Consider the following 14970-nt stretch of genomic DNA (forward strand, 5'->3'; position numbering starts at 1 on the left):
TGAAAACCATGACCAAGAAGACTCAGAACTGTCGAGCAGCTAAAATTCAAATCAGCTGTGTGAATGGGACAACATTTCTCTCCCAAAAGTCGGGAAGCCGGTGTTGTGCCAAAAAGTGATTGTCTGCCAAAAACTGATTTCCGGTATTTGCCAAAAAGCGATTGCTCATATTTAAAGTGCTATAAGTAGGACGATCTGATTTCCTCGTGTCAGCATTGTTCCCACATCATCATAATTAATGTTGTTCCAGGTTCAACATTGCAAGTGACCAATCACCTTCTTGTGACGTCATTCCTTTGCGACTTCGAAATACCCGCCTTCGATTATTTCGAAATACAAGTGAAGAAGCGAAAAACCGCCGCCTGTCCGCCGAATTTGAAGTCAATTTAGGATACTTTCCTTTAATAAACGGTAAGCATTATACATATGTTCCTCACTTGGCTTGCTGTTTGTTTGCTAGCGATAGGCTACTTGACGACAGCATTAGCTAACCAGTGTTCTCTAGACCAGCGTTCCCCAACTTTTTGGGTGTTTCGTGGCCCGGGGGTTGGGTCAGGCAAAATTGCAGTAGCTTCCCTGATCATTTTACAAACATAAGTGAAGAGAATCTGGACTAAAAGGCCTAGACTTATGGTTGTGTGCTGAATCTATGAATCAAACTATCACCTGGAAACATAATTAACTGGTCCATAGCTGTGAAACTGGACATGAGTTCTTGATTCTATGGAGATTAACAGTAATCCAGAAATTTACAAATTTGTCCTGGTACATCGCGTAAATGTTGTCCCTGGGACATCATGTAGAAGTTGCCCTGGGACATCGTGTAATTGTTGTCCCTGGGACATCGTGTAAATGTTGTCCCTGGGACATCGTGTAGATGTTGTCCCTGGGACATCATGTAGAAGTTGCCCTGGGACATCGTGTAGATGTTGTCCCTGGGACATCGTGTGATAGCTTGTAAATAATGGAATGAAAATTATTGATTGTTATTAACTTGTGAAAAAGAAGTGTAACAAATCCACATGTTATGTTCTTACACCCTTACAGAAACTGTGACTCCTTCACAATGTCAGGTAAATGTCAACTCATGTTGAATAATCAACCAATCAAGCCTTTTATTATCACATGCAATGTTACACGTACAACTGCAATGAAAATTTCACCCCCTTCTGACCATACATATATTGCTTAAACATCACATTGGGAAGACAGGTCGGAAACAGTTAGGAAGGTCAGAAAACAATTTAATTAATAGATGAGGGGAGAGGAGGAGAAAAAAGAACTACAACCAGACAAAGCTCCTAGAAGACTGAAATGGATGATGGTTGCAGCATGCAAAAAGAAAATGATATCTGTTGACTACAGCATATGCTTTCTCACAGATTACCTTGTGGGAGTAGCTGGACCAAACTCTATTGGTATTTCAAGTTTGAAATCCCTGTTTGACCAGACTAACATTTCAGATGAGGTACCTCTTGACATAAAAATCCTTTTATGTTGTCATAAAACTAATGTTAAATTCTGCTTTAAATACACTTTATTGTACAATTTACTTAATGAATCGTATTCCTTAGTTCTGTTTTTATTTATATGTATTTATTTATTTGTTTTATAAGGTAATAGATGGCCTAATCTATTTGCAGTGTGAGGTATGTTGAAAAGCTTGTTTGATCATAATGACATAGCATGTTTACGTTTTTTGTAATGTATTTGAAAACATAGGTGTATTTATGTTATTTTTATAGAATTTCCCTCACATTTATCCAATACCAAGCCAAATCACTGGAAAAATTTTGGATGGGTCCACAAGAGCACAAAGTGCATACTTTTTGAAGGTATGACTTGGACTGTGGTAACTATGTTCTTATCACAAAGGGTTTATAAGTTGCCACTATAAACAAACAGCATTTTCCAAAATTGAAGCCTTGTCAGAAGAACCTGAAAAATACCTTTCTGAAACCTTTTCTGTGTAAAGACTTGCTCAAAAGCAATGCACACAGATTAAAACATTTCTGTCTTGGCCAACTGATAAAGAACACCAAAAATTGAGTGGTGCGTGTTGAGTCTGTGGTCTTGATTTGTTTTGTACACACTATAGAAATTAATTAATGTAAACCAAAAATGACACTTTCTATATGTTTGTGTATCTGCAGAATTAATTACAAGTCTCACCTGACAAGCTTTTGCAGTTTTGCAGTGTCATTCTTGACAGAAAAACATACTTGTCACATTATTTTTATTTCCAGAAAAACATCTTTCAGATGTATGAGAAATTGATTGGAGCCTGTCTGGAAAACGGCAGCCACTGGACCTTGTTTGTAAGTTGCACAGATTTTGCACTCTCTCTAGTGCATGATACTTTTCAGTGTCCCTCATTAGGAAAGCTCAAGGCCCAAGCCTACCATATCCATCTTTTTACAAAACAGTTATGTGACATACCCAAGAGGACCAAAACAAACAAACATTTCTTTGTTAATCTAATTCTTTTTGTTCTTTTTTTTTTTTTTTCTTCTTCATCAATTATTAGTTTGCCCAATCTCTCATTGACGGTAAAACACAAGTGGAGGAGTACAACACTGAAATCACAAAGCTCAGGTCCCGACTTTGCCACTACTTATTTTCCTCAATAGGTAAAGATAAAATTAGCTGCCTTCTTTTTCTCTAACATTGGAAAATGTAACTTGTACTTAAACAAATTATATTTTGCAGATCGAACTAGGAAGTGCAGTCAGTGCTGGTGTGTGATTGCAGCCAAAGACCGGGTACACTATGACATGTCCTTAGCCATATAGATTGTTTATTTAATGGACTTTGTTCATTTGTTTTTTGTTTGTTTATTTCTTCTTCTTTTTTTTTTTTTTAATTCACAGGTGCAGTGCCAGAAATGTGGTGCATACAAGCACATGCGTTGTTCAAAGTCTGTTTGTGGCATCTGTATCTTCTGTGAGAGTAAGTCACAATATAACTAAACAATGTCCAAAAATGTTTAAAGTGAAATTTTTTTTCGTAATTTTGCCTTTGCACACCAGGACTGTGTAATTAAAGTGGACGTTTCAAGATCCAGTTTTTACACAAAACTATTTTAGACATAACTGTGTCGTATTGTGGGGATTTCTCTTCACAATTAAATTGATATAGTGCTGTTTATATCATTCTTCTTTATGTAACAGCACAGTGCAGCACAGCAGAGGGAAAGGAGTTGTGCAGCATAGTGGGTGGCTATACAGGAGGAGCAATAGAAGTAGCCAGTGAAGAATGTCATCAGGGAAAGCATCAGGCAGCGAATGACAAAGGAAAAGTTCCTAAGGGAGAGAACATCTGCAGCAAATCGACAAGTAACAGTGAGATAGGAAGACTGACAGTCAGAGATGAAGGTACACAGACTGAAAGAGATGAAGGTACACAGACTGAAGACAACGAAAAAGAAGCAGAAGTATACGGCACAAGTCTGAGTACAGATAATGCTGCTGCTGCTGATGTTGACAGGATCGATGCAGATACAGAATTCCAAACTGATTCAGAAGGAACTAGTACAGTTTACAGAGTGCATGGTCGCTTATCTGTACCAAGCTCAAAAAAGAAAACCTACACAATAACAGAAGACGAGATCAAGCGCAGAATCAACGCAGAGAACATGTCAGTTCATGTTTTCAGAGGTTTGATTGGGGTAGGTATACATTTCGTGATTTTGATGTCACCTGAAATAAATCCGGGTTACTCGTATCAATGAAGTGACAATGTGGCTGGAAATTGTGCATTTGCTGCAACATATACACAATTACACCATGTAAACAAAAGCATTTAACTTTGTGCGCGTGTGTGTGTCTCTCTCTGCTCTTTTGGTGTTTGCACTTTTTCTTTTTTAGGGCCGTAAAGCCAAACTGCCCGCAATGATTCTTGACAGGCCTAAGAAGGCCAAAACTAAAGTAACAGTGTTTAGTGTTCTGAGTGAAGAGGAGGCTGGGGAGCTAGCCCTCGGGTTTGCCGGAAGATTGGCCTGCGATGTCACAACAGACATGGTCTGTAAAGGCATCGACCATTCAAGTGCTGATATGACAAAGTAAGTTAGTAAAACAATATGAAAGTTGTATCTTTTTTGGTATTATTTGTCATTTCCCCGTATTTGGGTTATTGGTGTAACATTGTTAATCTTACTTTCTAATAACAGACAGACTCTTCTCAAAATCCAACACAATCTTAAACATGAGCTGACTGATTCCTCAACCTTCAGTTTGCTGACACACACCTTTGGCCCCGCTGCACTGGATTCTGTCATTTCATTCCTGTGTGAAAAACTTGATCTTGTCTCTTAAATAATGAAACCTTTTGTGACTTTTGTTTGTTCTGTAAATCAGAATCTTGAAAATTGTTCATTGTTGTTCTAAGTTTGTGTTAACTATTTGGCAAAAATGATTGGTTCCTAATCCAAACAGCATAATGACTGTTCTAACACATATCTTAAAAATGCTACAAAGAAAGAAAATTATCACATATGTTTCAATATGAATGTAATTGTGTCACACTCGGTTTGTAGTAACTTTCCTGTTTTATTTTGAGTTTTGGTATGTTTACACTGTTATTTTTATTTCCCGTGTGTTCGTCTTCCCTTATTAGTTTTACTGTATTTAATTAGTCTGATTTAATAACTTATAATTATTTACTTTCCAGTGTGTATATATGCTCCTCGTTTGGATTATTGTTTGTTTGAGTTCTGCCTGTCTTTTCTATTAAAGATTTGGACTTTTGGACTATTAGTGGACCTCGTAGGTTTTTATTCTGTTCAATTGGTAATTGACTGGGTTTAATTTAGTGGCCTGGAAAACAGGCCGGAGGGGTCTGGTCATTTTAACCCCCTAAGACCCGAAATCTTCCATGGCATGCATTTTTAATTTCTCTTTGATATTTGGGCCGATTGGAACCCGATGAATGTAAAAAGAAAGAATTACCAGGTTTTGTTTTTTTTACCTAATTTTTGTTTCTGAGAAAAATGAGAGCCACATATGAGGACATTAATTTGAAATTTCGATAGAACAGTTGCAGTATAATGTCCTCATAACTGTATATCAGGCACTTGTTGATCAAGATTTAGTATTTTGGTCTAAATAACCCAAAATGTGATGTCCACATGTGTGGACGCCAGGCTGGAGTAAAGTGTTAGAGCTATTTATACCTATGTAAACTTTTATACACTGGTTTTTACCTGTCTTGTTTCAGAAAGGTTTAAAAGGGTAATGTCCACAGTTTATTTGTTTATTTATTTGTTTGAATTCAACATATTTTATTAAAGTAATTGAGCTTGAACACAGAAAAAACTGAATCAAATAATCATGAAATCAAATCACTTGCACTATACTGAAGTCTAATCTACTCTGAGCTAATGCCGGTTTCCAACACTAATGATCGGGTGAAGGAGAGAGATGAGGGTGTGCACGGCCACTGGTGCTCTTATCCCTGTTCTTTGTGATACAATCCAACAGGAAAGCAGTCAAACCCTTGGACATTAGCCAAGTTAACGTTCACAAATATATACACACAGAGGAACTCTGAGCCCCAATGTCAGCATTAGCACAAACATGCCACTTCATACCAAATCTCAGTGTGAGGTCAGGTGTTAGTCTCATTCCATTATTCTGGCTATATTTTCTTACTCATTACTATTAAACTTATACTTAAGACTAACTATTAACAAAATCACACCCCAATAACTCTGTTATTACACTTTGTATTTAATCATAAAAAGGCTGGATGTTGAAACCTTTTACTTCTATTTTGTATGAGCCAGGATTCTCAACAGCTGATACTCTGTCCAAAAAGTGACAGGTATCGTTTTATGGAACAAAAAACTTAAGAGCGCATATTTTATAAATAATACCAACAATTACAAATGCAGACCTTTAATAGTAATAAGTAATCCTTTATTTATAATGCATAGCAATATAAAAATAGTAACATATAAAAATATTACAATGGGCACAGATGAATTTGTATCAAAAACAGCAACCAAGCCAAAGTAATGAATAACACACATAAATAACAACTGCTTGAGAGACCAAACAATTTCTTTTCATCTGTTCCTTGGCAGAAAGTTAAGACAGCTATTCAGCTTTAGGTTTCAATAAACAGAAGTAATGGATGCAGTCCCTTTGAAATGTCACACAAAAGTCTACTTGTGCATATACTTAGCTTTAACTCTTCTCTTTTTTGTTTTGTATTCCAAAAGGTTTTCATTTTCTCCAGAGTATGTCTCTCTTTCAGTGGTTATCGACTGTTCACATTCATTTTCAGACTGTTGGAATGTCGATGCTGGCCGAACGTTTCTTGCTAGAATACAATGGCCTAATTTTGCGTGCATTATCTGTCGTCTTTATTTCGTACTGGCATATACTTTTGCCTACTTGTTTTGTTTTTAAGACATTTGTATGCAGTTCATCTATCATTGCAGTAATACCCTCTGGAATGAATGCCCACTGTTTAACTGTGTCTAAAACAGCATTTAGTTTTCCAACTGCATCTTCTGTGCATTTTTTGTCTGTGCTTTCAACTACAGGAGTGTCATTCAAAGTTGATAGAGGACTTTTCAGAGAGTTTTTCATTTGTTTAAAATGGCTACAAGCCACCTTCAGGCAAGCACATGTGTTATAGTGAGAGAACGTACAACAAGTGCACTGAAGTGTTTCAGCCGATGCAAAAAAACACAGATTTCCAAACAAACTTGGCATTTTTATCACTTTCAAGTCCTCACAGTCTACAAAGTAATGCCTTTCTTTCACTGCAATTCTTGCCAAGGTCTGTTTCCATGTTTGGATAGATGTCATTGTCAGCCTCTGCTAATTTTGCAAGTAACACTAGATGCTTGCAAAGAAGTCCTCGTAAGCCATATGTACAGTTGCAGTAGGACTCAACAGGGCAGACATCATACACCATGTCTTCTCTTGACTCAGATGGGACTTGATATGCATTAACTCCATGGCTGTTCTTGACTGTAATTTTAAGAGCCCAACCACTTTCCATCAGTCTTGAAGCAGAGTCTGAAACTTGAGACAAGGTGTCAGCAAACCTGTTTTTCATGCGGCCCACATCTTGCAGGGTTTTTATGACTGAGAAGTAGTCGTCGGCCTTCCCTAGGAGCACTTCAATCAGATCATCCAAACGCCTATTCTTGTAGCCAGATAAAAACTGGTATTTCAGGCGGTGGAAAAATCTGAAAAACAGTTATTTGAAATGATTAGTAACTGTAATTGAAGGAATTTAAAGTTTTAATCAAGACTGTATTATTTTTTAAAAAATTGGAATACCTATTGCACACGTCTTTTATAAAGGAATGCTCTGTGCCGGTTTAGCTGATTTAGGCAAATCCACCTACTCTGTTTTTTGTTGTGATAACATAAAAAACGCTGCTAGAATTTAAAGGATTTGCCTAAAACCTGTTCTGGCAATGACATGACGAACCTACTCAGTTTAGCCTCTTGGATTAAAGCATAATATCTTTTTTTCAGCAATACAATTGAATGAGGTCAAAATAATAAATCATACCTTTCAATCACATTGTTTGTTTCAGAACGAGCGTGACTGAAGCGACGGCCGTAGTCACACCACATGTGGCCAATGCCTTCCCAGTGCTTCTGAAAATACTGGCACACCAAAGGGTATTGCTTAAATGTCTGGCAGAACTCTGCTGATGTGGCTTTAAAGTCGTCCTCCTAAGAGAATTGGATGCAACAGAATATATTTCAATCCATTTAACAGACCTATTGAAATCTTTAATATTATGTATTGAAGCCCTTTTCCTTTTATTGAATAACATTAAGAATTTTAAGTTATTAATAATATGTCGTGTTTTTGTATTAAGAAGCAATTATTTCTTCCCTTACAATGGCTAAGAAGGAACACTAAACCTATAAGCATATTTGGTTTCAGCATCTGTCTGTGAAAGAATCCCACTCACAAGTTCTCCTGCACAGTGGGTGACACAATGATGTTCTGCACAGCTTAACCCTTGTGTTGTCCACGGGTCATTTTTGTCCTCTAAAGAAATCTTTTGCTATCAAAAATGTATTTGTTATTCATCAAATGGGCTGAAAATAACAGAAGTTATTCATTACTATACTATGAATGATTGGAATAAGTTTCAAGTAATTTGATTTATGTGGTTTTTATTGAATTTTATAACGTTGGTGGTCCTCGTGGACAAAAATGACCCCAAAGTACAAAGTGTTGCAAAGAGCCGTATTTTCACACCATACTGTTTTCAAACATCTTTGATCTTGGATCACTGATGTGTGGGGTCAAGCACTGGTCATAACAACCACAACAGGCAGCACAATGAGGAGGCAGGTGCTCTATATTCAATGAAATTTTATTTATACAGCGCCAAATCACAACAACAGCCGCATCAAAGTGTTTCGTATTGTAAGGTAGACTCTACAATAATACATACACAGAAAGTATCCTCAAAAGCCTCCATTGCACTGGAGATTTGCATACTTTGATGAGCATACTTTTTTTTTACCATGTTGTGCAAAGCAATGACCAGTAGGACAAAGCACATATTGTCCTCTAGTATAATGAGGAGGGAGAATCAATGTTCAGGAAGATCTAGGGTTAGAAGATATAGAAAATATTGTCAATATTTAGAGCACATGCTACCCTTTCTCTGAAAAAGCACATCAGCCACCTGCAGAAGTGGAAGAAGGCTATGAAGTGAAGAAAAGTGATGAAGAATCTGAACTATGTTCAAGTAGGTTCTCAGGCATCCAGGACATGGTAGTCTGAGGAGCTTGGAGAGAAAGTGACTGGGCTTCTTGAAGTTTCTTGAATTTTCAGAATGTGAAACTGAAATAGAAGATGTGTCAGAGGACTACACATCATCCATTTCAATTATGATGAAGACAAAGAATCAAGCAGGAAAGAGGAATCAGCTGAGACAGAGGAATATTTGCAGTAACGTGAGGAAACACTGATCTGGTCTTCTAACCTTCCCAGTGACAGACGATGCCTGACTCTCTCATGTGCCTCAGAGAAAGATGATCTACCACAGTCCAAGCACATGTGCCAGGTCCCATACTCCTTCAGTGGCTTTTCTACTCGAGTACTGAAAGCATTATACACAGTGTATTCTGCTTGTATTCTGCTTTTTAACGTTCACATGCCAATGGATGCATCAGAGACCAAGTTGGGGTTCAGTAACTTGCCCAAGGACACCTTGGTAAGAACTCCAGACTAGAGCACACAGAGATTGAACCAACAACCATCCAATTAGCAGATGACCTGCTCTACAGCCAACTCAATGATGAACAAGGAGGGACAACAAGAGAGGAAGAAAAATGGACCGAATGCAGCTGTAGGCATATGTGGGTGTGTTGATTCTTACTGCCGTGCATCCAGTAGAGTCGCTACGGCCAGTTTATGACATCCTGAGTCTGGTAGAGAAGTTTTCATGCTGACACAAGATTAATCATAGAAGCACAAAAAGGACATAATTTCTTGATAAAGACACAATAGATGATCGTCGTTCATGACACAAACGTGCTCCCATTTGAGGTGTATGATGTGTGTTGGTGTTGACTTGACTTGAAACACAAGTGGGTGTTCCTCCTGCTGTGATGTAAGATCCTGGTACTGATGTGACTGTATGAGCACCAAGTCCCCTTCAGAGGACTCTGTCCCCTCCAACAGAACATCCAAGTAAACCAGGGAACTTTGAGACAAAAACATGGGCAGCATGTGATGCAGGTCCAGCTGTACATGGAACATGCTCGTGTGCAATGGCAAACCGTCTGTCCTGCAGTCAGGACACGAGTTGTCCCTAACATTGCAGGTTTCCAAAAGAAAACAATCACCTGTAACAGCTTGTTTACTGTATATGCCCCTTGGCCTGCAACTGCAGAAAGAATGCTGTCCATGATGGGACCAGTGCAGAGGAATAAACCTGAGCTTCCTCCTGCACTTGGGTCAAATATGGACACGCCTTTGTCCTCATGAAAGTTTGCCTTCACTCAGACTCATGCCCTCCTACCATGCCAAAATATAGAAAACTGTCAGGCAATGAGTTGGAATAAAGTTGAATAAAACCTTGAAACACAGAGATGGATGATATTTTATACTTGTTGCTTCAAAGCAAACGGGGTCATTTTTGAGCCCTGAGGACCACAGGTGTGATTATGTGCTGCCATTTAAAATTTATAAATGGTTCAAAAAAAGAATTCTCACTAAAGTTCAACATACAGCACTCTGTATGTTGAACTTTAGTGAGAATTCTTTTTTTAATTTTTTTTTTTAAATTTTTTTAAAATATTTAATTTAATTAAATATTTAATTTTCTTGTTTTATTTTCGCTAAAAAACAGGGTGTATTTTTTGTAAACAAGGTCTGGTGGCCCTAAAATGTAAAATGTTGGGTAAATTATGTGTTAATGTGTTGGTCTTAAGTAAAACTAAGGTGTAACACTGAATTGATTGACAATTTATACTTTATACTTTAAAAAAACAGTCAAATGAAGTGGGGACATTTTTGACCCCTGAGGACCACCAGTGTGATTATTTGCTGCCATTAAAAATTTTCAAACGCTTGAAAAAAAACTTTCTCACTAAAGTTCAACATACAGCACTCTCTAGTTATTCAGATAGTCAAAATTATCTAAACAATTAAATATTTAATTTTCTCAATTTGTTTTCGCTAAAAAACAGGGTTTATTTTTTGTAAAGAAGGTCTGGTGGCCCTAAAATGTAAAATGTTGAGTAAATTTTGTGTTAATGTGTTGGTCTTAAGTAAAACTAAGGTGTAACACTGAATTGATTGACAATTTATACTTTTTACTTTAAAAAACAGTCAAATGAAGTGGGGACATTTTTGACCCCTGAGGACCACCAGTGTGATTATTTGCTGCCATTAAAAAAATTTAAATGGTTCAAAAAAAAAATTCTCACTAAAGTTCAACATACAGCACTCTCTAGTTATTCAGATAGTCAAAATTATCTAAACAATTAAATATTTAATTTTCTCAATTTGTTTTCGCTAAAAAAACAGGGTTTATTTTTTGTAAAGAAGGTCTGGTGGCCCTAAAATGTAAAATGTTGAGTAAATTTTGTGTTAATGTGTTGGTCTTAAGTAAAACTAAGGTGTAACACTGAATTGATTGACAATTTATACTTTAAAAAACAGTCAAATGAAGTGGAGACACTTTTGACCCCTGATGGCTCACATTGTATGCAAATCGGGAGGACATCACAAGGGTTAAGTACTTGTTTTGATAAGCAAGATAAGAAGCCAGTTTTAGAAATTGTTTCAAAAATGTATTTTGTATCTCTGTAACTTTTTTTAGCAACTGAAAGTTATTATGCTCTTAGTGTAATCAAGAAATCAAAATGTGAAATAGACAAATTACACTTACAGATGTGCAAGCTTTCAGCTTACAAAAGAAAGAAATGATTTCATTTCTCTTTTGGGTGTTAGAAAGCCCATGGACCCCGGACTCTGATTTTGAAAGCCATCGATTAACAGCCTGTGAATGTAAGAGAAAAAAAGTTAATCTGGAGAGAGAGACAGAGGAGCAGCTGTACAAAAAGCATAAAAGAAAGCTGACGTCCAAAAATAACTTTGTCACTCACTGGACAAGAGGACCTGTGCATTACAGAAATCAACCAGGCAAACATATTTTTAAATGTCAAAAAGAGCTTTGGGAAGCAGCCACCAGAAGATGAGTGCACTGTGGTCTTAAATGGATGGACATAGTCACTCAACATTTTATCCCTTTATATTCATTAACCTGAGTAGGTGAATATCACAATGAGGCAAATCATAACAACAGGACCCTGTTGTAAAAATGTGTTTCAGGTGCATCTTAGACAACGTGAAAAGAAAACAATGTGGTTTACCTGCAAGACATGGTACCAGCATAGAAGGATAGCTGACTCTGGAAAAACCTTCTGCAAAGCATTTATTTCCGCAAAGTCTTTGTCAACCATAAATGCTCTACAGAAAAAAAGAAAACACTAAATGAGATTAAACAGTATGAAAATGTTTTTGCTATCTCAAAGCACCACTTCAATGCCAAATTAAACATTTCAACTCACAAGTAGATATATAAAATACTGCATACAGCCTATAGGAATAACTTTAACAACTGGAAAGGAAAGTTTTTTGCAGCCCATGCTGCAGCTATAGCATTAGATTCTGGCATGTTATAACTTTTTTGAAAAGGAATTATTTCAAAATTAATAGCTGTCAATGTATTATTTACCTCGGGGAAGTTGGGATATGCTCACAAACTATTCCAAGAACAGTTTCCAGGGTTTTCTGACTTTCGTTGCTGACAATAGCATAGGCCACAGGGACTCCATGCCCATGATCATCTCTTACAACAAGTGTGAATAAGGGAAATGAATACTGGTTAACGCAGTGCGTGGTGTCAACAAATACTAACTGTTTTGCATAGTTCTCCATGTTTGATTTCATTACAGGTGTCTGCAAAACAATCATTAGTTCTTGGTCAGATGTGTATGGTTGATAGAAGAGAACATGTTCTTGATGTTTTCCATTAAGTAAGGTATGTACACTTTGACTGTCTCCACAGTTAAAGTGCTTCTTCCTCATCATGCAGGTTCTAACACTGTCAATGTCACGTGGTGTGACAAAATGCTCTCTGTTGTGAAGATCTCTGTGTCCATGTTCTTTGGCCCATTTATGACATTCGGTTAGTATGATGGCTGGCTTAGTTCCAAGGGAAAGCAGTTCCTCAATCTTCCTCCTCAAATCACTGGAAATATTGTTGAAATGTGCGTCTTTTGGGTCCGAAGGATCATGCCCATCATGCTTATCATATGTACGCTGCACGATGGCTGTGTGGTCTTTCCAACATTTGAGTACTTTAAATGAAACATAGGCCTTACAGCCCACTGCTCTGTAGCTGTTTCGACTTTTTTCCCCAGCTCTGATGCAGTTGAATTTGTAATAGTCTCTTTTCCTGTCTTTACCTGAGGCAACATTTAAACATTTATAATGTCCATGAAGGGTTAATGAGTTCAATTTTTCTAACACAACACTGAATGGGTCCTCCTGGCATTGTGACACATGCACACAAAGTTGTGTGTCTTTTCCAGTTCTTTTTTTTTCGTCATTCAGAACACTTCTTCTAATTATGTCGTCCATTTCTGGTGGAAAAATAACGAAGGTTTAATTAGTCAATATTCATTAATTCATTTTAACTTGTTTTGGGGTTTTTTGCAATACAATGTAAATATTAAATATAATATTAAAAATATATATATATAAAATAATATAAAACAAACAGGGGCTAAAAGAAGCTAAACTTTCATATGGTATGTCTCTGGCAACTTTAACATGATGTCCCAGGGACAACATCTACACGATGTCCCAGGGACAACATTTACGCGATGTCCCAGGGACAACATTTACGCGATGTCCCAGGGACAACATTTACGCGATGTCCCAGGGACAACATTTACGCGATGTCCCAGGGACAACATTTACGCGATGTCCCAGGGACAACATTTACGCGATGTCCCAGGGACAACATCTACGCGATGTCCCAGGGACAACATCTACGCGATGTCCCTGGGACAAATTTGTAAATTTCTGGATTACTGTTAATCTCCATAGAATCAAGAACTCATGTCCAGTTTCACAGCTATGGACCAGTTAATTATGTTTCCAGGTGATAGTTTGATTCATAGATTCAGCACACAACCATAAGTCTAGGCCTTTTAGTCCAGATTCTCTTCACTTATGTTTGTAAAATGATCAGGGAAGCTACTGCAATTTTGCCTGACCCAACCCCCGGGCCACGAAACACCCAAAAAGTTGGGGAACGCTGGTCTAGAGAACACTGGTTAGCTAATGCTGTTGTCAAGTAGCCTATCGCTAGCAAACAAACAGCAAGCCAAGTGAGGAACATATGTATAATGCTTACCGTTTATTAAAGGAAAGTATCCTAAATTGACTTCAAATTCGGCGGACAGGCGAATTGACTTCAAATTCGGCGGACAGGCGGCGATTTTTCGCTTCTTCACTTGTATTTCGAAATACTCGAAGGCGGGTATTTCGAAGTCGCAAAGGAATGACGTCACAAGAAGGTGATTGGTCACTTGCAATGTTGAACCTGGAACAACATTAATTATGATGATGTGGGAACAATGCTGACACGAGGAAATCAGATCGTCCCTATAAGTAACTTGTTGGGCTATAATATGTTAAACATATGTCAAATGCATCCCTTATGGATGACATAAAGTCATCTTGAGCCACAAACAACATTCGTGTAACAAGATAGAAGCCGCAATCAGTTTTTGGCAGTGACTTTTATATAACCTTTATTTATGCAGTAAAAAAAATCTCATTAACATTAAAAATGGATTTTGTAAGAGTAAGTTGCCCAACAGGACAGCAGAAATGGCAGCAAATATTACAATAGTTCTGTAAAAATATTTTAAGTGAGGATAAAGGACCGGATTGGTTATAATGTAAGTACAAGTTGTAAAGATACTTAAAAAAAAAAGAAAATTTTTTAATTCTTTATGTAACCCCTTTGTATCCCCTGTTCACCGAAGTCTATTTACGAACATACGTAAAGATATTACACATAAAAAATACACAGAAACATCAGTTTTTGGCAGACAATCACTTTTTTGGCACAAAACCGGTATGCCAGATGGCCAGTCCAGCAAGTCATACCTTTTGACGAGCTTAGCTCATTTTGAAGATTTCCTGATTTCGTTCAACCCTGCTTTGGCATCTAATGAAAAAATTGCAGATGATGGAAGGCTGAGATTGTATTTTGATGTGTATTCTTGAAAATGTCTGCGATATGATTGGAATAGAGCGCTGTGTACTGAAGTGGCATAAATGTACAGGAGCATTAAAGGCAGTAAAACAGCTGGTCTCAAGATGCGAGTGCATGGTTGGCATCGTATAGCCTCACAGGTACCACACAGGCAGTCTGTTACACCAGCAGAG

General features: G+C 37.4%; 2 protein-coding genes across 4 annotated transcripts; one reads left to right on the plus strand and one right to left on the minus strand.

The window, feature by feature from the left end:
* Positions 1–305: 305 nt before the first annotated feature.
* Positions 306–4748, plus strand: LOC308403363 (uncharacterized protein). 3 transcript variants are annotated; one of them, XM_080892696.1, is made up of 11 exons: positions 306–411; positions 1048–1073; positions 1383–1468; positions 1617–1649; positions 1746–1835; positions 2247–2318; positions 2528–2630; positions 2710–2762; positions 2871–2949; positions 3867–4060; positions 4169–4748. In XM_080892696.1, exons 2-10 carry the CDS (start codon positions 1067–1069, stop codon positions 3872–3874), a joined length of 531 nt encoding a protein of 176 aa, XP_080748822.1. In that variant the 5' UTR covers positions 306–411; positions 1048–1066; the 3' UTR covers positions 3875–4060; positions 4169–4748. The 3 variants fall into 3 exon arrangements, with proteins under 3 accessions (XP_080748822.1, XP_080748821.1, XP_080748823.1); XM_080892695.1 differs by lacking the exons at positions 306–411; positions 1048–1073 and having other exon boundaries at positions 1080–1468; XM_080892697.1 differs by lacking the exons at positions 306–411; positions 1048–1073; positions 3867–4060; positions 4169–4748 and having other exon boundaries at positions 1080–1468; positions 2528–2595; positions 2871–2948.
* A 1188-nt stretch (positions 4749–5936) lies between these two features.
* Positions 5937–14004, minus strand: LOC308402012 (uncharacterized protein). Its single transcript, XM_080890527.1, has 6 exons — positions 13928–14004; positions 12239–13148; positions 11874–11970; positions 11390–11500; positions 7534–7700; positions 5937–7201 (listed from the first exon to the last, which is right to left on the minus strand). The coding sequence occupies exons 2-6, from the start codon at positions 13144–13146 to the stop codon at positions 6739–6741; spliced, it is 1746 nt and encodes a 581-aa protein (XP_080746653.1). The 5' UTR covers positions 13147–13148; positions 13928–14004; the 3' UTR covers positions 5937–6738.
* Between the last annotated feature and the right edge of the window lie 966 nt (positions 14005–14970).

The sequence above is a fragment of the Rhamphochromis sp. 'chilingali' genome (genome assembly GCF_963969265.1).
Source record: "Rhamphochromis sp. 'chilingali' genome assembly, chromosome: 9".
NCBI lineage: Eukaryota > Metazoa > Chordata > Actinopteri > Cichliformes > Cichlidae > Rhamphochromis > Rhamphochromis sp. 'chilingali'.